The following is a 22,731-nucleotide window of genomic DNA, read 5'->3' on the forward strand; positions in this document are numbered from 1 at the left end:
TTTATTTTCCAAACAATTTTATTGAAATGTGCCAAGAGTACACAGGCAGCACAAATGTATGAACAGGAAAAAAAAAAAATCACACGTACAATAATTTTTTAAAAAGTGAACATTAATCTTGGGAGATACCAGGTCCCCTTCCCCTCCCCCTCCAGACTTCCAGCATTTCCGTTATGGTTAAGCCCACTAACCTAGCATTTAAAAAAAGGAATACAGGAACTTTTGCAAAAAAAAAAAAAAAGGGGGGAAAAAACCCCAAACAAACCCAGAAACAAAACAAAACAAACAGCATAAAGGAAAGAGAAACATTTTCCTGCTCAGATGGGACTCTTCTGGGTCACCTATTAGGAGGCGTGCTGAGCAGTGGAGAAACACAACTTCAGAGTGTAAGGATATGGACCATCTGCAAAGGAGAAGACAGGTTTGGCTGCACCCCTCCTTCTCTGAAGGTGCCAACCACCCAGCCCCTCCTACATTTCTGCTGTTCGGCTGCAGGGATCTAACTAGTCACTTCCCAACATGAGACTTACAATCAAGCCCAATACTGAAAGCACTTCCCCACCCCTGCCTTTGATTCCACAGTGAATCCCATTCCCAGCTCCCCAGCTGGCCCAGGTCGTAAGTGGGCGGATATTCTCTACTGGCCAGATCAGCCCTTTTCCTGGGTACCCTCTGAGCCAGCCTATGCGACAGACAGTGCTCAGTGTTTACTGGCAGCTTCTGATGCACAGAACACCAGTCCGTGGAGGACTAGTCTCAGTAACCCCGAAGCTGGCAGAGCAGGCGACGGCAAGCAGCCAGGCTGGATCTCCCTCCCACGGGGACCATCAGGCTAATCTCCTGGCGACCAGGTCCCGCCTACCCATGTCCGCACCAGTGAAGCGATCTCTGGGGCCCTATGTTGATGGCAGGGAGGACAGCTCTGGCCTGAAGCCAGCCCAGCATCAGGCCACAAGGGTGAGGACTACAGGACACACAGATACTCACTTGGGTTTTTCATCTGGTAATGATTCAGGAAGCCCAAAGTCTCCAGGGCATCACTCTTGGATTCCCACTCCAGCAGCCCAGAGGAGCTGCGCTCACCTATCAGAACACAAGGTTTATTTTAGGCTGACTTGAGCAGGAATCGGGTCTACCCGCCTACAACCAAGGAACGAAAAAAGGCAGCAGCAGCAGTTCACTCACTTTTGCCTGAGAATACTTTCACAGAAGATGGCCGTTTCACTCCCAGCTCGTCGCAGATCTGTAGGACACAGAAAGGATTCAGAAACAGCAGTACCACATGGCAGGATTCAAGCAGCTCGTGGCAAGAGTACTGACATTTTTCTGGGATTTCTTTTTTTTTTTTAAAGATTTTATTTATTTATTTGCTAGACAGAGATCACAAGTAGGCAGAGAGGCAGGCAGAGAGAGAGAGAGGAGGAAGCAGGCTCTCCGTGGAGCAGACAGCCCGATGTGGGGCTCGTTCCCAGGACCCTGGGATCATGACCTGAGCCAAAGGCAGAGGCTTTAACCCACTGAGGCACCCAGGCGCCCTTTCTGGGATTTCTGATCTTTGATCACACATCATACTCTAAGGCACCCCCCACCATGACTCAACAAAGGTTTAGAAACACTGCTCTTACTATGTTTCCACTACCTTTAACTATCATCATTAAAGCAAAAACTGTTTTTTGTTTTTTCTTAAAATTCCCACCTGTGTGCTTACCGGCACCAAGCAAATGTTTGCCGAAGTGACGAGCAACAGCTCAGGCCCAAGCAAGGGCCTGCCCTTCAACCCTGCCCGTCAGCCCTCCTCCCCCTCAATGCCCCAGTCTCCTCTGACCAGACCTGAACAGGAGACTCCCTTCTGGTATTATTGAGGCACGGAATGTCCCAACTACATGGATGCTTTGACACTGGACTCTAATTTTTTTAAATTGCCACTCTCTCACCCAGACTGGGAGAAATCTTTTTCGGCCAACAGCAGCCACCCTAGCCCAGTCAATAACGCAAACAGGACAGCCGACCTCCACCGCAGCTAGGCCTTTGGTGGTGTTCTCAGCCTGTCCGTTCAGGTTCCTGCTGCATCCCCAGACCCACCCCAGGGCCTGGCGGAGCTGTGGCTCAACAGGTACTAGAAAAGCCTACAACACGTGGCTCATTCAGATGGCGCAGTGAGGGACCAGATCCACAGCACCCACCTCGAAGAAGTTCTCCTCAGTCACCTCCAGAGGAGCGTTGAAGAAGTGCAGCACATTGCTCGGGTGCTGGATGCGGTTCTTGGCTGCCTGCTCTGGGGTAGAAAACCGATTGTTCCTGGATTCGCTGAAGTCTTTGTAACTGCATGACCCGTCTTCTAGCCCGTAGGACTGCCCGGGCATGATGGCTGGTTGCTTGGAGACACTGTACCAGAGAAGGGGAGCTCTTTGTCAGACCCCAAGCCCTCCACAGTGGCCTGGCTCCTGTCTGAAGATGCTGGGTGCCTCAGGGGGCTCTGCTCCACAGCTGAGGCGAGACTGACAGTTACCCCACTGCTTCAGCTGTGTAACGGGGCACGACCTGCCACCCCCTACTCCTGCCCGAACAAGCACCCAGGCTCGCCCATGCTCCTCTGCTGGGTGCGTTCCAGAGTGGCCTCATTCCACTTCCCTTCTTCCCTCAGCTCCTCTCCAACACTCCCAAGCCTGAGGAGACTAAGGACCTACCAGACATTCAGCTTCTGCCCAAACATGAAGTTGTTGTTGAGGTGAGTAATGGCCCGGTCCACAGCATAGCCATCAGCCATCTCCACCATGGCGGCCCCCGGCTTGCTTTTCATGAATTTCACCTTGAGGAGAGGAACTGTGATCAGTGCCACGGTCCAGCTGCCAGGGACCCTTCGTCCACCCCTTCTGAGCTAGTGAAAAGCAAGAACTCCTGGCTCTAGAGCAAGGCTTCGGTCTCCCCTGGGGAACAAGACAGCAGGAGCAGAGCACTGTGTATAGCCCCCAGGCAGCGCTCTGCGCACGGGCCAGTCTTTCTCACCTCAGGACACAACCCCCGAGTGCATCAATTAATGAAGCACAAGAAAAGGTGGGTCGGCAGCACAGTAAGGAAACAAAGCAGATACTGCCACTAACGTCTGTGAGCACACAGACGCTCATGGTGCAGAGCAGGTCACGATGTGAAATGCCGCTGTGGGCGATAGGACCGAAGGCAGTGAACAACCATGACAAAGGCGCCAAAGCCAATCTCTCTAGCATGAGGTCCTACTTCCACATAAAGGCCGGGAACCTAGGCAAGTAATTTACCCTCTGCGCCTTCACTGCCCCAACTGATCTCATCAAGGACTCTAGTAACAAGCAAGTTGCCACATGTGCAGTCCTATCCACAGCGCCCGATGCGCAGAAGGCAGGCTTAACCTACGCGATGGCTGCCACTGCTATGACTCCCCGGCTAAGCCAGGGGCTGCAAGCGCAGAGGCTCCCAGGACTCAGCTGGGTTCCAGAGAAACAAGCTACCTGGACAGGGGCGAACAGCCACCTGTCTCACAGGCAAGGCAGGAAGGCCCAGGGTTGCCAGATCATCTTTCAGTTTTCTGAAAAAATCCTCACATGATGACCTTTGGCCACAAAAATTAAGTCTTATAAATCACAAAGTATGACGTTAAGCATTCGTACTTTCATGAAGTCCTGGTTAATGCACCTGATTAAGAGATGACAAAACACCCATGGTGAGGACCAAACATTATGTCCGCAGCTGGCTGCCTGCTTCAGTGAGTCACCCTCTTGGAACAGCCTGCTGTCAGCCAGGCTCCTTCCCCCACTGTGACGCATGAGGCTCGGCCCGCTTGGGCTGCAAGGGTAGCAACAGATCTGACAGAGACTCACCTTCTCCACATTGCCATACAAGCAGAAGACATTGAAGACCCGATCACAGTTCATCTTAGATTGATCCAAGCCATAGACCATGAGCACAGGGCTGTCGGCGTGGGGGCCATACTCGGGTGGTGGGGGAGGGGGTGGGGGGTGCCCATACTGGGGGCCGTAGCGACTTGGGCCCCGACGGTGACCCCCCACTGGTGGGCCCATCCTTCTCCCTTCGTAGTGAGGTGGGGGGGGCCCGTAGCCCTCATCATGGTAATGGCTGTGGTACCCACCGTGGGGCCCTCCTGGGGGGTGGGAAGGAAAGAGAGGGAGGACGGGTGAGAATTTGCGCGGCGGGCGGCGGGCAGGGGCACATGAGCCACGGGAGTCCACGGAGGGGAACCCCCTGCCCTCACCATATTCTGCGGGATGATCTCCCAGGAGAGGGGGCTGTCTCTGGCGTTTATTAGGGTTGCTGCCAGGATCACCTGAGGACAGAAAAGACAGTTAGAGGCCACCCAGGATCCACCCAGGATCACCCTCCTGACTAGAGCTAATCTCGAAGACCTTCAGTTCCTGTGTGCCTAGGCAAACCCCCCCTTCCTCACCAGAGTTGCTGGGGCCTCCTTCCTATGGCCTGACCCATGGTGGGCATGAAGCCCAAGCCTCAGGACTGAAGCCCACTCCCCTTCCCCAGCCGGTGCAAAGTAGCTGGTCTCCTTTCTCTGGGAAGGATGAGATCAGCTTCTGGGCTCTCTCTCTCCCTCCTGCCCTGGCCCAAATGGGAAGCCCAACTCCCAGGCCATCTGGGGAACCTGCAGATGCTACAGACACTGTTATGTTACAGAGGGCAAGAACAAATTCCTCAATCTCCTACCGATACTGGGAGAGGAGTTAAGAACAGGAAAACCACCAAGGAAAGGCAAGGCAGAAGAACATTAAATCTGGTCCCCATAGTTCCAAAGTTCTAGGAGCTCTAGGCCCTGCTCTCTAGGTCCCTTCCTTCTCAACCCTGATCCTCCCTGCCACCCCCCCAATCGTCACACCCAACCCGAGGAGAGGGACTGTGGGAAAGGACAAGCAGGGCAACATCAGAACCAATTCAATTGAACAGTCATATACAAGGCATCGACATTCTCAGACCCGGACAATGGCGCAGATCCACCCCAGACCCCAGCTGTAATTCATAGTCGCTACACGAATTTAGCGCTTGAGTGGCAGACACTGTGCAAAGCGCTTTACAGACATCACCGCTTCGGAAATTCCTCACAACAACCCTATGAGGTAGGTACTATTTTTGCCCCGTTTTACAGATAAGGAACCTGAGCACTCAACTTTTAACTGACCAGTTAAGACACTTTGGCCCAAGGTCACAAAGCAAAAGTTAGCGGCCGAGCCAGGATTTGAACCCAGGTCTGGCTGACTCCAAAACCCAGGGCTCGAGACCTTTCCTGCCACCCGGGCTGGGTTTTGTTTCCAACAATCAGTCATTACAAAGATGGAAAAGGGCTACTTACAGCAGAAGTACAGAGTACAATGTCCATTTGTCACAAAAAACAAATCTGTATTTTCTCTTACCATTGGACGCTTCAACAGTGAGTTAGCACAGTTCTGAAAGATGGCGTCCCATCAAACATACACTGCGACCCTGCATCACATGGTTTTACAGTCATAAATACAAGTCACGGTACACACCCGATACAATTTTTTTTAAGAATTGTCTTAAAAGTCAATGTTTTGATTAAGTCAAAAATGGCTCACAGATGTTCTGTCCTCAGAAGATACCAGAAAAGTGGCAAATAAAGGTGTATGAGGTGGGTAGTGTCCCTCCGTGTTGTCAGCTCCTCACACTGTGTGCTGCAGTGCGGTGCTTCTGGCTGTGTAGCGCTCCGTGTGCGTGTCTCCTGGATATGAGGTGTGCCAGTGGCCCCACTATGCCCGCGCTTTTGGCCTTGGGAGCGCGCCTGGTTACCCGCCAGCAGGTAACTGTGTACCTCTGAGCTGTTTGGCTGTCTGGTTTTAGGTCTGGTTTTTTTTTTTTTTTTTTTTTTGATTTTTTTTTTTTTTTGGTTGTTGTGGTTTAAGTTTTTTTTTTTGTTTCTGAGCTCCAGTTGGTGCAGATTATGTTGGCAGCCGATGACTGCAGAAAAAATAAAAATATCAAAACAGAAAAGAACAAAAAAAAGGCCCTCCCCAAACCAAAGGACTTAAAAGCAAAAAACAAAAAAACAACCCATATGGCGAGGAATGGAGAGAGGATCCTATTGTCTTGGAGGCCCATGGAATCTACTTCAGTCTATGAAACGTTCTCCGAAAAGAGCGCCGCTGGCTGGCTGGGAGAGCTCTGTTCTCTGTGTTTCCTACTTCTGTGTACATTTTCGGGTTCAAGTTTGCTTGGATTTTGACTTTTTTTTAATGTTTAATAAAAAAGCAGTGTCTGCTGCCATGTTGCGTCTCTTTCTCTCTTTGTCTCTGTCTGCCTCTGTCTCTGTGCTTGTAGCTGTTCCTTGGAGCGCGGTGTGGTGTTCTTGATGTAGTGAGCTCAAGTCTGCGGCTGTTTCTGGGGACGTGGTGCAGGCTGCGTGTTCTGTTCTCTCCAGGAAGAGCTAGTGGTTTCTACCCTGTGTGTTGGTGAGCAATGTGCAGAGGCAGAGCCGCTGAAGTATGGTTCCCGAGGGGTGGCGAAGCACCGCCCTCACTCCAGGCCACCTCCTCAGCTCTCGTTTTTGCCCCCCAGTCTTGGGGCGGCCAGAGCTGAGAGGCATCAAAACCAATGCACAACCAGCCCCTGCCACTAGCCCCTGCCGGTCTGCACATCTTCTATTTATGTTCCTTGGAGAAGAAATGGTTGGTTGCCATGTTTCTGTTAGCGGTCATGTAATGCCATTGCCCGCTCTGGTACATTCACTCGGTCACCAATTTGCCTCTGACCTCTGGAGGGGCGGCCAGGCCCACAGTGCCCACCGTGAGGGTCCTGGGGAGAGTCTAGCCCACCCTGCCCACTGCTTCCCAGCTGCGAGGGCGAGCAAGACAGGCCCGCCTAGGAATGGGGGCCTTTGGCCTCCCAGGGCCCGTGAGAGGTCAGCAACCGGCCTCCTCCCTCAGCCCGTGGCCTAGTCCGACGTATCAGACCAAGACAGACAGAGATGGATGGTCTTGCTGAGGGGATGCCGCTGCTTTTCCAAAGGCAATCCTCCACCTCTCCCTCCTATCCAAGGCAAACCATTCTTGACAGAGTCTAGGAAGGGGGTTGTCCGTTTGGGCCCCCCGCAGAGATGTTGAGTCCCCCCTACAAGGGAGGTGAGGCGTGTCTGCCCTGCTCCAATCCAGGGTGTCACCTCCACAAGTTCAACTTGCTCCAAGGGTCTGGGCGCCCTCATCACCTTCCCAGTCTGCCCCGCCCATCCCCCAGCAGACCCTCTTGATAGTGGCGAGCAAGAGAACCATGCCGGGCCCAGTTGAGAATGGAGAGTCAGTGACCCTAGGCAGGCTCCTAGATGGGCAACAGCAGAATCCATCTGGGAGCTGCTACTGGTTTATAAGCCATTGCCACGTCCTGTGCTCAACGAGGCCCTCCCTGCTCCCCAACCCCGTCCAAACCTCTGCCCTGGCTTTACACCCTCAGCCAAGTCAAAGGGCCCCCAGCAGCAGCTACAACCTAGAGGCCCCCTCATTCACCCTCTCCCACTGGAGCATTCTTTTCCAAGAGCTGACCGCGCAACACCCCCCAGACCCTCCCATGTCCACAGGGAGCCCAATGGCATTACATAACCCTGAGCCCGGGTCTATGAAGTGCACTAGTAGAGTGAAGGCAAGGCGGATGTGTTTAGAACAAAGTTGCCATCAGGATTACCTTGTCCACTGAGATTGGGGTTTGTGTAGTCCCAAGTATCCTGATCATTCTTGAACACATTCAAGCGTGTGGGCTGCAGGGACAAGACAAAGCTTGAAATTAGCCAGGTTCCCCAGCTCACCTGGAAGCTGGCAAGGGGCAGTCATTTCCAAACCCACCTTCGCATATTCAATCTTCAGAGTGCAGCAGCCTGAATAAATGTCAGCCCCATTGAGCGAGGCCTTTGCCCGCTGGGCACTCTGCACAGAATCAAATGTGGGTAAAGTTAAGGAAAGCCCCGAGACAGGCGCTCTTTGGAAAGGGCTTTAAGTGGTCCCAGAAAGGGATGAGGATCAGGGAACATCCCAAAGACCACACTGCATGTGAGTTCTGGGGTGAGCTCCTCACCCACAGTCACTAGCTGCTCACATGGAAAGGGCTAGAGTGCGGCTCTGGGTGGGCAGTCACTGTCCAGAGTTCCTCTCTCACCTGCACTCCCAACCCCACCAGCCCAGAGGCCCAGAGGAGGCAGCAACTCCTTCTGCCACCACCCTATGCCAAGCCACTTTCCCTCTGCCCAATCCTCTTCCTCTAGTGCTGTGCTTTGACGAAGCCTGGACAATCTCTGAAATATCAACCAGGTGAGATTCCTGCCTAAACCCTGTCAGTGGCTTCCCACCGCACCCTGACCCATGTTTCACAGCACTGCCTCAGATGCCCTGCTCACTGCTTCCAAAGCCTGCAGTGAACCCTCTCCCCCTCGTAGGTGGTCAGGCTGTTTGCTTTCTCTAACACTAAGCTGCTGCTCACCTGACAACCTTTACAGAGACCAGTTCTTCTGCCCCAATACCAGCTCCTACCTCATGGCAACAGAGCATCACCCCACCAGATGTGCTGGGCACTCCTCCTCTTTGCAGCAATTTAGACTCTGAGCTTTCACACTACACGCCAGTGTGTTCGTTAATGACCCCTCCCATCAGACTGGGGGCTCCAGGAAACGATCTGGTACCTGGTGGCCATCAGGAGCCCGTGCTGGTTGAAAGGACAGCCCCCTGCTGAGCCTTGTGAGAGCCCCCACCTCAAAGTATTCCCCTTTCCCAGCAAAGGATATTCCACCATGGCCTGGACTCCATTCTTCCGGAAAATAACAATTCTCTGGACAGGACCACAAGGATTGCAGATAGTATAAAGAACATCCTGTAAAAAGCACACATGCAAGATGAAAGAGCACTGGCAGGTCAATCTGGCTCAGGGGAGAGGACAGGAGGAAGAGCGAGCTCACAAAAGCATCTAAAAGAAAGCCTGTTGGGCACGCACCGTGGTAATGGAATAGATCGGGTTCAGAATGGTAAAGAGAAGCACACTGTTGACACTCCGGGAGTCATCCGAGTCCCCAGGGCGGGAGATCTTCTGGCTGGTAGAGTAATTGACAAAAGCTGGGTGGCCAGCAATGTAGATCTGGTTGTCAGCCGCGTAGTTCACAGCGTTGCAAGCCCCCAACACGTCTTCAAACTCCACCAACGCTTGTCTCTTTTTAGGCATTACTACCACATAGCTAGCAGAAAAAACACATGTTTTGGTCCTCTCAAGGGAATATAGAACAAAAGGATGACATTCAACTTGCCCTAAATAGACTCATCTCTCTGGACTCCTCTGTACCTCCACCATGGTTTCCTGACCTGAACACCCTGTACCCTAAGTGGCACAATAGGCAAAAGAGATGTAGCTATGGAATCACCTCCTCTGGGATGTCTTCCTTCCTAAATCCTCTTCCCCTGAGCCAGATGCATCCTGAAGGCTCCTATGTTTTCCTATCACAGTGGTGACTGTTCTGGATGGGCAACTGTTGGAGGAGCCCCAAAGTTTCATTTTTATTGTATTTCTACTCTAGTCCGAGTACCTAACATGTGACAAAAATACTCACTAAACAAGAGAATCCAGATTAAAGGCTAGAAGAAAAAACTGAAGGGGGGGGGGGAGACAAGAAACTTACTATAACCTGACCCAAAGTATAAGGGCTAAACCCAAGAGTGGAGGAGTCCTAGGACCAAACTAAAGAACCCTGGGCCAAACTGGCTATGTCACTTCCCACCAGAAACTAAGGACACACAGGACCCCAAGATGCAGAATTCTATGTCCAACCCAAAGCCTCTGAGGAGTACCTGATGGGTCCAAATTCCTGCAAGGCTTCCACAAGGTCAGCTTCCACCACGCCGTCAATCAGGCCCCTGATGTGGACAACTGGGGAGGCAGGGGTTTTGTGTGGGTCATCGTAGTTCTCCTGAAAAAGGAAGGAAGAACGTAACTTCATTTCCTGCTGTACAAGATGGTGGCCCACTGCCCTCTATTCTGTTGGGAGACCCAATCAGGTAAGACACTTAGGTATCACACAAGGGATGGCAACACAAAGCAACCACCCCCAAAGATTTTGGGCCAGCAGAGCTCAGGCCCCAAATGGATGGCCAGCCTATACCTCTTGCTGTAGTTTCTGAGGAAGACAGAATGGAAGACAAGGCATGCCCCACACCTTACATTCCTGCTAGAATTTTTCTCTTCCCACTGGTCAAGAAAATGGGGGAAAAGACTGGGATGGAAACAGGGCAGCACTGGCAGAAAAGGCTCAGTTTTCTGCTGCAGCCTCAATCACAATGTTCTCTTGGCATGTTTCTTTCCCCTTTCCCTTGTGCAACAAACCCAGCCAAGCATTATTGTCCCCACTACTCAACCCCCAGGATCAGTCACATTAAAACATCCCTGCCCCCAAAGCTGTGAAAGCCACTTCTAGTCTTTAACCACCCACCAAAATCTGTGGTAAAAAATACTGCCTAGGCTAGATTATGGAAAATAAGATGAGAAAGGTCCTTAAAAAAAAAAGAAAGAAACTCCAACCCACATCACTAAAAACCAACACGATTCCCTCACAAGAAGTACCTATCCACCCACACAGAAGCCTCTGGGAATCAGTAGGAAAGTAACTTTCTCCATGTCTCTTGGGCTCTGGGCCCAACCTCCTGTTTGAGAGCCACCAAGCAGAAGCCCATGCAACAGGGGCAGAATTGGATTCTATTTCAGGAATGAACCACACAAACCACAGGAGGCACACCCGCCTGATGGTTACCAGCTCAGCGGTTTGGAGCTCCACAGCCCATAAATTCTAATCCCAGCCCCTCCCCCATCACTAGCTATGTAAGCTACACAAATTTACCTCCGCTCTACAAGTCCCCACTTGTAATACCATCCTGTATCTCATACAAACCGTTGGAAGATTTAGTTCAAGTAGTTTTAAAATGAGTCTAACAAGGCCTGCTGCAAGTTAAAACACTAGAAATCACTGCTACAGGTCACCACCAAACCCCGGAAAATCCTACAAATGGCTGAAGAGGAGAGAACTCCACGAACTTGGGAGGGAGGAGGGAATCAGCTCCAAGTCAGGAAGGACAAACGGTGGTCCTTTCCGACTAGGAGGCCAACGACGTCGAATGCCTTCGAAAATAAATGCCCACCCTCAGAGAACATTTTGGTTTACCAAACCAACTCCAGCCAGTTAACCCTATGAAATTGTAACCCCACGGAACTTGTGATGGTTCCACAGCTTAGTTCAATTCCCAAATGGCAAAAAAAACCTTTCACAACCCCCTTTCTGCCGGTTTTCAAAGCCCACAAAAAATGGGGACATATTCTGTTGCGGGGGAATATCCTCAAAGCAAATCAACTTCTGTAACGACACAAACCATGACGTTATAGATTAAAGAGCGATCAGCCAGAATTCCCTACTCGGGCGCGGAAAAGGCCACCGCCCACCCGTTCCCGCTCACGCGGTGCAACCCACCCCCTCTCCCCCGCCCACGAGGCCCAAGAAGAAATGCGCTTGCGCGAGGGCAGTGACTTAAACGATAAAGGAAAAAAAAAAAACGGCCCGGCCGCGTGCCCGGCCTCTCAGACTCCAGCCCGCGGCGCCTGCGCACTGCGCCGCCCGCGGCGCCTGCGCACTGCGCCGCCCACAGCGCAACCTCCTTCCTCCGCCTCCCACACCATCCCCCCCACCCCGTTCCGAATAGCGCGCACGCGCAAGCTCCTGTCCTCGCGCAAACCCCGCCGTTTGCCCAACGCCTGCCCCTCCCCCACCCCGTCACGGCGTGAGGGCCCGGGCGCGTGCGCAGAGGCGCCCCCCCCATGAATACCCTCAAGGTGGAAATTTTTCCGTCCCTTCCCGGCCGTTCCCGGCCCCTAAGGCCCTGGCCTCACCCCGCCGCCGCCGCCCGCCGCCCCGGCTCCTCCACCGCCGCCACCACCGCCTCCGTGCTGGTCGCCAGCGTTGTCCGTCTTGAGCCGCTTAGGGGCTCGGCCGCCCTCACTGCCGCCGCCGTAGTAGCGGCCACCGCCGCCTCCGCCGCCCGCCGCCGCCATCTTCACCATCGCTCCCGACCGCCTCCGCTGCTCGTCCGGCTGCTGCCTCTGCTCCAGCCGCCGACGCCGCTTCTCCGCCCGGGGCAGCAGCCTCCGCGACATGGCGGCACAGAACCCGCCTCCCCCCGCCTCTCATTGGGGGAGGGACACGCCCGTCACCCGCCGCCCCCACCCGATAGGGGGAGCCACTGGTCCCGCCAAGGGGGGAGGGGAAGCCTCCGCACGCCTTGCGTGCCTATTGGGTACAGCGCATGCCGTTCTTCAGATGGGCCCGCCCTCGTTTGTCTGAGACACTCCTTATAGGCGAGTGTTTTCTGCCAGTCATCTGACTGACCCCGCCGCCTTAAAATAAACTCCAATTTGATAGGTCGGATTTCTGGCACCGCCTGGCCTCCCTTGGAGCACCTGATAGGAACGACGCTCTCCCTCGCCGGAGAAGCCCCGCCTTCTTCCCACTTTTATTGGCTCCCTCACTAATCCATCGAACCGAAAATTGTTAGCGTTCCAGTCAAAACGACTCCTTTACCGCGCCACACCGCAAGGAGAAAAGGAAACCCCCTCCCTTTTGCCTCTCTCCAGTGGTTGCTGCAGATGCCCATCTTCTACGTCTCTACCCGATTAGTCAATGAAGAGTGGAAAGGGTCGTAGGACCACCGGTGGTCTCTGATTGGGTGAAAAAGGAAAGCCCTCCCCATGCCGGCAGGCGCTCTCTGGCTCAGTCTAGGAAGGGATGGGAGGCGAGAGCGCAAGCGCGGACAGGCTTTCAGGCGTCCCCGGAGGCGGGGCGACCCTCTAAACCAGCGAAGGCCTGGCGTACCCCAAGTAGTTATTGACATTCTGTGTGTGGTGCCGGAGGGTAGACCGAGACAGAGGGGTAGCTGTCAGTGGCTCTGTCTCCGCCGCCATCCCTTATTCCTCTCCACCTCGAATCCCCACAACGCCGGGGGAATTTTAATAACCCAAACTTAACCCTTTACGTAGATTGGCCCTGCCGACGGTCTTCGGACCCTGTCAAGTTCGCCGGCGTCCTTTCCCTGCTCCGCTCCACCTCTAAATTCATCCAAAAGAGCACTCTTCAGTTTGCACAAAGGGAAGGTATGCGCACTTTTCGACCTTTGCCCGTGCAGGCCCTCCCATCTAGAACCCTTTGTCTACCACTTCTCCTCCCGGAGGAATCACTCCTCCTGTCCGTGCCGAGTCTCCACTCTGAAAAGCGCGTCCCTTGTCCCAACCAGTCCCGACCCGAGCCTGCCTACTCAGGCCACTCAGGCCAGTGGTTTTCAGGCGATAGCCGTGACCTCCGTGGTTTGTCACAGTCTGGTGACTATCCCTTTTCCAGTGGGGGAGGCCTGTGTGGGTAAGGGAGCGGTGGTCCCTGCCTAAGCCTTAGCGGGGCTGGACCCTACCAAGCACTAGGTACAGCACCCGGCACAGCGTTTGGGCAAAGGGGAGTCCTGGTGTTCTAAGTGTCCGGGGGGGGGGGGTGTGCCTGGGTGGCTCAGTTGGTTAAGCGACTGTCTTCAGCTCAGGTCATGATCCTGGAATCCCAAGATCGAGCCCCCACCGGGCTCTCTGCTCATCAGGGAGTCTGCTTCTCCCTCTGACCCTCCCCCACAATGCTCACTCGCTCTCGCTCTCTCGTAATCTCTCAGATAAATCTTAAAAAAAAAAAAAAGTCTAAGTGTCCGGGGCCCTGCCTTCCTTGGGGTAGGACGACTCTGAAGATAACGCCCTCCCTCAGTCTCTAGAGTCCAAGGAAGCTCAATAGCTGGAACCTAGGGGCGGGGCCGGGCCGAGGCAGGACCCCGCTTAATGGGGCTGCCTCTTGGAGGTAAGACACTGCGCTTAGAGAGTCGTGGGAAACAGGGTCGACTCCCGCAAAGATGCTTCGGAATCTTCCCACTGGTGACGGGGCGTTCCCGAAATAGGAGCCCTCGTGGAAACTAAGTTTGAAATGGGGTCAGTGGCGCTAAGACAGTGGGACAGGACTGCTGGGTTCGCAGATTTAGGGAGAAAAGAAAGTTGGGAACGGGCGACGGGGATCTAAATCACTTCCCGATCACACCGGGAAAACCCGAAAAAGGTGGTGGTACACAGATGGGAAGCGGCGCAGCGCCTTCAACACGTGATCCGTGCGACGGAGAGAGGCGGGGCGGGTCCCATAGAAGGGCGGGGTCGCAAGGTCCAGACGTCAGAGGAATGCGGTGGGGGGAGGGGGAGAGGGGCCCCTCCCCTCCCCGCCCCCGCGCCCGGCCCGTACGCCCCTCGCGCCTACGCGCGCTGCTGGGACGCGGCGGAACCGTTCTCGGCGCGGCGCGTTCTGGCTCGCTCGCCAGCCGGTTCGTAGCCGCAGCAGGCGGCCGGGCAGTCGCGTAATCTGCACCACCGCGCTCCCGACCTCCGCCCCTCCCCCACCCCGGCGCTCGGGCGGCGGGCGGCGCCTCCCACCCACCCCCCGCACCCCTCCCCGACCCCTCGCCCCCAGCCCCTACCAGCTCGGCGGCGAGCCTGGCCGGCCGTCCGGGATCGAAAAGAGAGCAGACACTGGGAAGTTTTGGGGGAGGGAGGGGCGGGCCTTAAAGGGACCACGACCTCTTTTCAGCCTGGAAAAAAAAGAAATAGGGGGTGGGGTGGGGGGAGAGATTGAAAGTTGCTCCGCGGTTGAATGGAGGAAACAATGCCAGAAAGGCAGGGAAAGACTGTTGCACCGTTGCGTTAGGGCTCCGCGTCCCTTTCCCCCAAACACCCCAATCCCTCATTCCACCCACCACCCCCCTTCCATCTCGGAAAGTCACGCAGTTGTTTGGCAGTCACGCCTCATTCCTCCTGGTCAGCCAAGTGTTGTGTTAGTTGAGGTTAATGTTGGGGCACACACTGTACGGAAGCGGAAATGGGCTCAGGGGACACAAGCAGCTAATGCTGGATCTCCCAGCTTGTAAATGACCCGAGAGAGGGATTTGTCCGCCGCTGAAGACGTGTAGGCACCGCATTGCAGTACTTGTGGTTATGGGGTCTGCAGTGTGCGGTGCGGGTTCCAAGAGCACAGGCTCTGGGGCCAGACCACCGAGTTCAAGTAGGGAGCTTGCACGCACTAGCTCTGTGGCCTTGGAAGGCGAGTTCAGTCTTTTTGCGCCTCTTTTTCCCTCCTCCAATAGGAGAATGGTAATAGCACCTGCCTTCTAGGGTGGTCTTGAGAGATGCTAAGCCTGGAAGCAGAGGGGACCTTAGACCTACCCCCATTTCGCAGATGAGGTAAAGTTGAGGCCCAGAGAAGGGAAAACCCTGTTGAAATACACCACAAGAAGACTTAGTCGCTCCCCTCCCAATACATATCTGACCCTTGTAGGCCCATCCATGCCTGTCCCTCTTCCACCTGTTTGTGACATGCATGGCACAATGCCTTTCCTCCTTGCATCAAATGCCCAGAGTCCATTCCTGACTTTGCACTGGCTCCTCCCTCTGCCTAGAATTTTCTCCCAGATCTTTGCTCCTCCTCAGATAGGCCATGACTCAAATGTCACTTCCTGACAATCCCAGCCTAGTTAGCCCCCTCCATACACTGTTATATAATCATGGTTCCCCATTTGTCTCCCTCTTTGCTCTTATTGCCAGGTGAAAACATCTAGTTATTTATTTAATTTCTGCCTCTCGCTAGAATCTGGGTTCTTTTGGGATTGGAAGTAGGTATGTTTTAATGACTTCAAGGATCTACTGTAGGGTCATTTATTCATTCCAACGGATGTTTATTGAGCCAACACTAGTGGGGGCACCTGGGACAAAATGGTGAACAAGATATGGAAAGTTTCTAGCAAAATACTTATATTCTAGTGAAACACTTAAGTAAAACATATTGTATCAAATGGTGAAAGCTGCTATTTAGAAATTAAAACAGGGCGCCTGGGTGGCTGAGTCAGTTAAGTGTCTGCCTTCCGTTCAGGTCATGATCCCAGAGCCCTGGGATGGAGCCCTGAGCCCCAAGTCTGGCTCACTGCTCAGCAGGGAGTCTGCTTCTCCTCCCCCGCCCCACGCCCCCTGCTGTGCTCTCTCTCTCTCTCAAATAAAGAAAATCTTAAAAAAAACATTAAAACAACAACAAAAAAAACCCAAAATGCCCACCCAAACAGATGAGGGATGTATGAGGGCAGTTTGCTGGAAAAGATATTCAAAGGAAGCCTCACTGAGAAGGTGACCTTCTCACAAAGACCTGGAGGAGGGGAGAGAGGAAGTCAGTTGGATACCGGAGGACAACCATTCCAAGCAGAGGGAACAGGCAATGCAAAGGCCCTGAGGTGAAAATGTGCTTGGTGTGTTCCAGGAACTGGGTGGGTGGAGTCGAGCAAGGGGACTGGTAAACTGTAAGCAACGCTGCTGGAGATGGGAAAAGGGTCAATCTAGTCAAGTGGAAGCTGGGGGAGGAGTTTTACTTCGCCTCCGAGGTGGAGCCCTTGGGGGACCTTGATCTGGCTCAGGTATTCACAGCAGGGTGTGGGTGTGAGAAACAGACTGTGGGAGGTGGGTCCGGAGCCAGGAGAACAGTCAGGAGGCTGATTCAGGGGAACTGTCTGGAGAAGGAGTGGGGCCATGGAGGGGTTGAAGTGGGCGAGTTGTGGATCTGTTTTGGAAGTAGAGCCCATAGGACAGGCTGAGGGGTCAAAGCTCCCCATGATTCAAAATTCCCAGCTGCAGGGCCCATAGTGGTGGCTAAGGTCCCCAGCTCCTTTTGGTGCTCTATCCATCCACTATGAGAGGTTGCTTTAAAGAAAAAAAGATTTTATTTATTTATTTGAGAAAGAGAGAGTATGCAGGGGAGGGGTGGTCAGAGGGAGAAGCTAACTCCCCGCTGAGCAGGGAGCCCAAGTGGGACTCAATCCCAGGACCCTGGGATCATGACCTGAGCTGAAGGCAGACATTTAACTGGCTGAACCACCCAGGTGCGGATAATTTTTATTTTTTAAAAAGATTTTACTTATTTGAGATAGAGCGTGTATGTGCAAGAGAGAGCCAGCGAGAGCAAGTGCATATGAGGGGCAGAGGGAGAGGGAGAAGCTGACTCCCCGCTGAGAAGGGAGCCTGATGTGGGGTTCGATCTTGGAACCCTGGGATCATGACCAGAGCCAAAGGCCAATGCTTAACCAACTGAACCACCTGGACGTCCCCAGATTTTTTTTTTTAAAGTAACATTTTTATTGAGATATATTAATCCTTTTAGAGTATACAACTTAGTGGGTTTTATTCACAAGGTCGTGGACAGTCCCCACTAATTCCAGAACTTACTTATCACCCCTAAAAGAAACTCCATCTCCTTCAACCCCCAGCAACCCTTAAGCTACTTTCATTCTCTATGGATTTGCCCCTTCTGAGCATTTACTATCAATGGGATCCTAAACACGTGACCAGTAGTGTTCAGGGGTCATCCAAGTTATGGGATGTCCTTCACTCCTTTTTGTGGCCAAGTAATATTCCCTCTGCATGGACATAGCGCATTTGTCTTCATAGGTTAACAATTGCTACTGCTCACTCCTCCAGGACTCTTAGCTCCTGGCTCACTGTCTCTCGTTGTGCCTCTTCACCATCCTCAGTGACTTCCACACCCAGGTAGACGACCCTTAGGCCGTCCTCTGGGCCCCTAGACCTCCTCTTCTCTGGTGAACTTGTCTTCTTCTCAGCCCCTCCCTCCAGTGGGTACATCTCCACCCTGTTTCAGTAACCACGGCCTCTTAGAACCTCAGCTTCAAGCGTCTCACTCGCCATGCCTTGTATCCTGCCTTTCTTAGTTCATTCCTTTGAAAACCTCAACTCCCAACAATTTCCTCCAACACCATTCCTCTACCCCTCAGCCCCTTCGTGTCTTCACACAGATCAGCCATTAGGATCACCCGCTCACACGTTCACTGCACACCTCCCCACCTCACCGTACTCATCTGGCAAAACCACAGTCCTTAATAAAATCCAAGCTTCTCCCTATCGCATGCCCGCACCTGTGCAGCCGAATGTGGGCGGAGAAAAATACACACCCAGGCTACCTGGCCCCGCCTTAACTTCACGCCCACCGACTGGGTGTGGACCACAGCACTGCTTGGCAACTTTGGTCCCTTGATCCTCCCAGATGACATATCAGACCTTCTCTTCAAACCTCCAAGAGCTCTTTCCTCCTCCTCACTCCCAGCAGTGATCTCCTTCTTGCTTCCTGAGAGAATCACAGTCACCTTCTCACCACGTCCACCCCTCCAACCTTCTCCCTTGTGCCTGGGGTTGGGGTGGGGGGAGGTGAGTAGCCAACCCTGTTCCCATCTGCTGCGCTTCCTTTTTTTCCCCATGCATATTCTCATTTTTCTCTTCCCCCATTCAAGAAAGGGATCCCCTGTGGGCTCGGGGTCTCAGGAGAGAAAAGTGACAGGTCTGAGCGCAGAAATAGGTTAGCTTTCTTTTCTTTTCAAAGCCTCTTTAGGACTCTAAGCGGAAATAGCTTCACGGTCTATTGAGTGTCAGAATGAAAGTTCAGATGCCCTCAGGGGCCCGTGTGTTAAGTCCAGTCCTGGAGGAGGAAAAGTCTCCATTGCATTCCATAGCTGGGACGCCCCCTCCCCCCAAGTCTATTGAGGTTCAAATGACATAATAAAAGTATACAAGTTGAGGAGTGTCGGCTTCTGTAAACGTGGGAAGCCATCACTGCAACCAAGATCATGGCGGTGAGAATGAATGTAGGCATCATTCCTGAATTTCTTCATCAAACCCACCGTCCCTCGTCCCCTCCGCACAGACACTGATCTGCTTGGTTTCTGTCACTATTGGTTAGTTGGCATCTTCCCGAATGAAATGATACAGTGTGGATTTTCGTGTCTGGCTTTTTTCACTCAACAGCACTGTTTTGTGCTTCATGCGTGTCGAGCTAGGCCATTGCAGGGGACAGTTAATCAAGTCGCTATGATTGATTTATCAAATCACCTCTTGGTGGACCTTTGCCTTCTTTCTAGTTTTTGGCAATTACAGATAGAAGTGATGTGAACACTGGTGTACAAGTCTTCGTGTGAACATATGCTTTCATTTCTCTAGGGTACACACCAAGGAGTGGAATTCCTGAATCATACTTGGTAGGTATATATTTAACTTTTTTTTTAAAAAAAGATTTATTTATTTGACAGAGAGTGTGTGGGGAGGGGCAGAGGGTCAAGGAGACAAGCAGACTCCCCAATGAGTGGGGAACCTGACACTGGGCTTGATCCCAGGACCCTGATATCATGACCCAAGCTGAAATCAAGAGTCAGATGACTTTTTTAAAATTTTTTTTAAAGATTTTATTTATTTATCTGGCAGAGAGATTATAAGTAGGCAGAGAGGCAGGCAGAGAGAGAGGGAGAAGCAGGCTCCCCACTGAGCAGAGAGCCTGATGTGGGGCTCGATCCCAGGACCCTGAGATCATGACCTGAGCCGAAAGCAGAGGCCTAGCCCACTGAGCCACCCAGGTTCCCCAAGAGTCAGATGACCCTTGATTGACTGAGCCATCCAAAGCCCCCCTGTATTTGAATTTTTAAGAGGCTGCCAAGCTCGGGGCACCTGGTTGGCTCAGTTGGTAGAGCATGTGACTCTTGATCTAAGAGTCGTGAGTTCAAGCCCCATGTTAGGTGTAGAGATCATTTAAATTAAAAAAAAAAATTAAGGGGCACCTGGGTGGCCCAGTTGGTAGACTGCCTGACTCTTGGTTTCCGCTTGGGCCATGGTCTCATGGGTCATGAGATCAAACCCCACATAGAGCTCTGTGCTCAGTGCTCAGGGTGGGGTCTTCTTGGGTTTCTCCCCCCACCCTTCTCCTCCACCCCTGCACTTACTCTCCCTGAAATAAATAAATCTTTAAAAAAAATTTTAAAAACTGCCAAGCCATTTTCCAAAAATAGTTGTACCATATGTCACTTATTTCATAATAATACTAATAATTTTAAAAAACTGGTTGAAAATTGAGTCTCTAATTTGTTCACTCTTTCATTTAACAAGTATTTATTGGACACTACTCTGTGCCAGGCCCCGTTCTAGGCACTGGGAATTCAGCTGTGACCAAGGGTCAACAAAAATCCCATCAACGGGAGGCTGACTTTTGACTTCGATCCTCTCCCAGTGCGGGTGATACGGTTCAGAGGCTGGGAGCACACAGGTGCTCAGGAGACGGATGGCCTGGGTCCAAATCCTGACTCCTCCCTTTCTGAGGTGTGTGGCCTTGGGCAAGGTCTCTTCACTCTGAGACTGGCCCTGTGGATCATGCAATCTTGACTGTGTAAGGTTGTGTCATTGTTGGTTTGCGAACTGGCCCCCCTGTACATAGAGGACAAGGAGAGACCAAAGAAAGAGGCAGACCGCTGGTTTAATAAGCAAGGAACACGCTCACAAGGCTTGTCTTGGGCACTGCAAGATGAGGTACGTCTCCCCACCCACCCACCAGCATCTTAAAGATTATATAGAGCCAGATGGTCTCAACAACACCTTACTCGGGCAAGGTTCTGTCCTTGAGACAGCTCCCACTGTGGGCATGGCGGGCAGAAGGACATTCCACAGTCAGGGGAGGGAGGGAGGCCTCTGATTGCCTGAGTCCAGCTCGTGGGTCAGCCCGCGGTCATGTCTTCTGGATGACCTCCCCCAGTACTCCACCCCTCATGGCCAGCTCTTACGATTGGACAAACCCACCCCTCACAATGCGCCCTGAGTGGCCAGCACGGAGTTCCACTAGCACGAGGTGGCTCGTTGGGAGGCTTTTTGGAGGAAGGTGGATACAGGCATGTGGAAGAGAAAACCCGGATGAAGACGATGATTCCTAAAATAACTAACAGTTTTTCCATCAAGAGTTCCATGCTTCTAACCACTGGTTTATTAAGTCCCCTAGGCTGGGGGGGAGGGGCGCATTGCTGAAAGTGTTCACTTGTGTCCCCATATGATTTAATAAAGACTGCCTTAGCTGCCTCATCAGGCAGGAGCACATGACCTTGTGTTTGAATAAGGACACATGCATCTCCTTGCAAAGTAGCGATAATATCCAAAGCCATTCTATTTTGGGGACCGCCCTCCTCATCTGTTTTGTGTTGTAAAGACAGGCTTTGTTGCCTGTCATTTAAGGCTTGCTGGGTGACCTGAATAAGGGCTTTGGTAGACCCTAATGACCCTCGGCCAACAGGGGAACAAAGCTATAGCCAAACGATGGGGCCCATGGCAAGACTGTGCCCACTTGGCCTTGAGGAGAGGGAGGCTGGCAGTTTCAGGAACTTGACCTGGCTGAATGGACCCTCCATGCTGGCCAATGGAGGTGGCACTGTCAGGTGGGAGGAGATGGACTGGGGGCTGGGGGCTGGACATGCCAGACCAGGACTCCCGCTTTCTCCCCTCTCTCAGTGAATGGTGTGTGTTCCATTCCAGGTATGATGGATTTCGACAAGTCCAGCTCGCAGCAGGACAGCGGGACCCAGTGGAGATGGAGTAGTTGCCCCTTGTTCAGGTGTACAAAGTAATGCCCCCCCATCCCAGTGGGATGAGTCACCGCAGATGCCAGTAGATAATTCCTGTCTCGGGTGCGTTGGGGCTTGGGGTTCTCAGTAGCAAAGCACGTTGATCTGCAGTGAGAGTTGGGACATGACTTCCATGCCCTTCTGGTGTTGGGCGTCTCTGAAGGGGTGTTCAGACTGGCATATGGCGCAACAAGTCCTTCTGGGTGATCATTCACATGTAGGGGCCGCCTGGGTGGCTCAGTTGGTTACACATCCAACTCTTGATTCCACGTTCTTAGAGTCCTGGGATCAAGCCCATCATCAGGCTCTATGCTCGGCATGGAGACTGCTTGAGATTCTCTCTCTCCCTCTTCCTCTGCCCTTCCCCCCAGCTCATGCTCTCTCTCTCCCTCTTTCAAATAAAAATAAATAAATCTTTTTTTAAAAGGCAAATGTATTAAAGCCTGGGAGAGTATTTTAGTCCACCCAGCCAGGGTGGTTTTATCTGTTAGTAATCTAATAGGCTGTTGGACTGCCCCATATTGAATTTTCTATGGGTTCCTCTCCCTTGCAGATGTTCTAGCAAACTCTAGACAGAGTCCTGCCGCAGAGACGAGACTTCCTGTGCTACCATTCTGTTATCACAGGCCTATTTTCCTGATGTGGTGGAGGATGGGGACAGATCTCTGGCTATCATCCCATGACCCCATATTTTGGAGCTGTGCAGGGAGCTGTGGGGAGGCACTGGAAAGGTCCAGTGTTGCCCCTCCCATTATGAAGGCAAACTGAGCATACTTACCAGAAACCTGCACTGGCTGGGACGCCTGGGTGGCTCTCGCAGACAAACATCTCAGCTCAAGTCTTGATCTCATGGTTGTGAGTTCATGTTCTGTGTTCTGTGTGGAACCTACCTAATAAAACAAACAAACAACAACAAAAAACCCTGTGCTTGGGCACCTGGGTGGCTCAGTTAGTTAAGTGTCTGCCTTCGGCTTGGGTCATGATCCCAGGATCCTGGAAGGGGTCTCTGCATTGGGCTCCCTGCTCCGCAGGAAGCCTGCTCCTCCCTCTCCTACTCCCCCTACTTGTTTACCCACTCTAGCTGTCTCTCTGTCAAATAAATAAATGAAATCTTAAAAAAAAAAAAAAAAAACAACCAAACAGTACTTGGCAGAGTCTTTCCAAAGAATGTTCTCGAAAA

At 52.6% G+C, this 22,731-nt stretch overlaps 1 protein-coding gene and 1 long non-coding RNA gene across 7 annotated transcripts in view; one reads left to right on the forward strand and one right to left on the reverse strand.

Annotated features, from left to right (window-relative positions):
* On the reverse strand, positions 1-14,641 carry HNRNPL (heterogeneous nuclear ribonucleoprotein L). 4 transcript variants are annotated; one of them, XM_044256566.1, is made up of 13 exons: positions 11,905-12,171; positions 9,822-9,940; positions 8,977-9,214; positions 8,771-8,856; positions 7,839-7,935; positions 7,681-7,753; positions 4,244-4,315; positions 3,852-4,132; positions 2,688-2,809; positions 2,184-2,385; positions 1,186-1,243; positions 988-1,083; positions 1-403 (listed from the first exon to the last, which is right to left on the reverse strand). In XM_044256566.1, exons 1-13 carry the CDS (start codon positions 12,166-12,168, stop codon positions 345-347), a joined length of 1,767 nt encoding a protein of 588 aa, XP_044112501.1. In that variant the 5' UTR covers positions 12,169-12,171; the 3' UTR covers positions 1-344. The 4 variants fall into 4 exon arrangements, with proteins under 4 accessions (XP_044112501.1, XP_044112503.1, XP_044112502.1 ...); XM_044256568.1 differs by lacking the exon at positions 11,905-12,171 and adding an exon at positions 14,559-14,641 and having other exon boundaries at positions 3,852-4,315; XM_044256567.1 differs by having other exon boundaries at positions 3,852-4,315; positions 12,073-12,171.
* Positions 12,128-22,731, forward strand: part of LOC122911649 — a 19,447-nt gene continuing 8,843 nt past the window's right edge. For 2 of the 3 annotated variants that reach the window (XR_006385499.1, XR_006385500.1), the window contains exons 1-3: positions 12,128-13,161; positions 19,120-19,157; positions 20,083-21,614. This is a non-coding gene — a long non-coding RNA (uncharacterized LOC122911649). Of the gene's footprint in view, positions 13,162-19,119; positions 19,158-20,082; positions 21,615-22,104; positions 22,500-22,731 lie in introns of those variants that run through there. The other variant, XR_006385501.1, reaches the window with a different exon arrangement.

Source organism: Neovison vison, chromosome 7 (assembly GCF_020171115.1).
Source record: "Neovison vison isolate M4711 chromosome 7, ASM_NN_V1, whole genome shotgun sequence".
Taxonomy (NCBI): Eukaryota; Metazoa; Chordata; class Mammalia; order Carnivora; family Mustelidae; genus Neogale; species Neogale vison.

Bases quoted from the DNA above. Each gene is read 5' to 3' on its own strand.
- HNRNPL (XM_044256565.1), bottom strand. From the start codon at position 12,168: ATGTCGCGGAGGCTGCTGCCCCGGGCGGAGAAGCGGCGTCGGCGGCTG. The intron at 7,754-7,838 runs GTGGGTTTGGAA...TTGTCCCTGCAG, and splicing joins TGAAGATTGAATATGCGAAG to CCCACACGCTTGAATGTGTT. The intron at 4,316-7,680 runs GTAATCCTGATG...TTCTGTCCTCAG, and splicing joins CCCCAATCTCAGTGGACAAG to GTGATCCTGGCAGCAACCCT.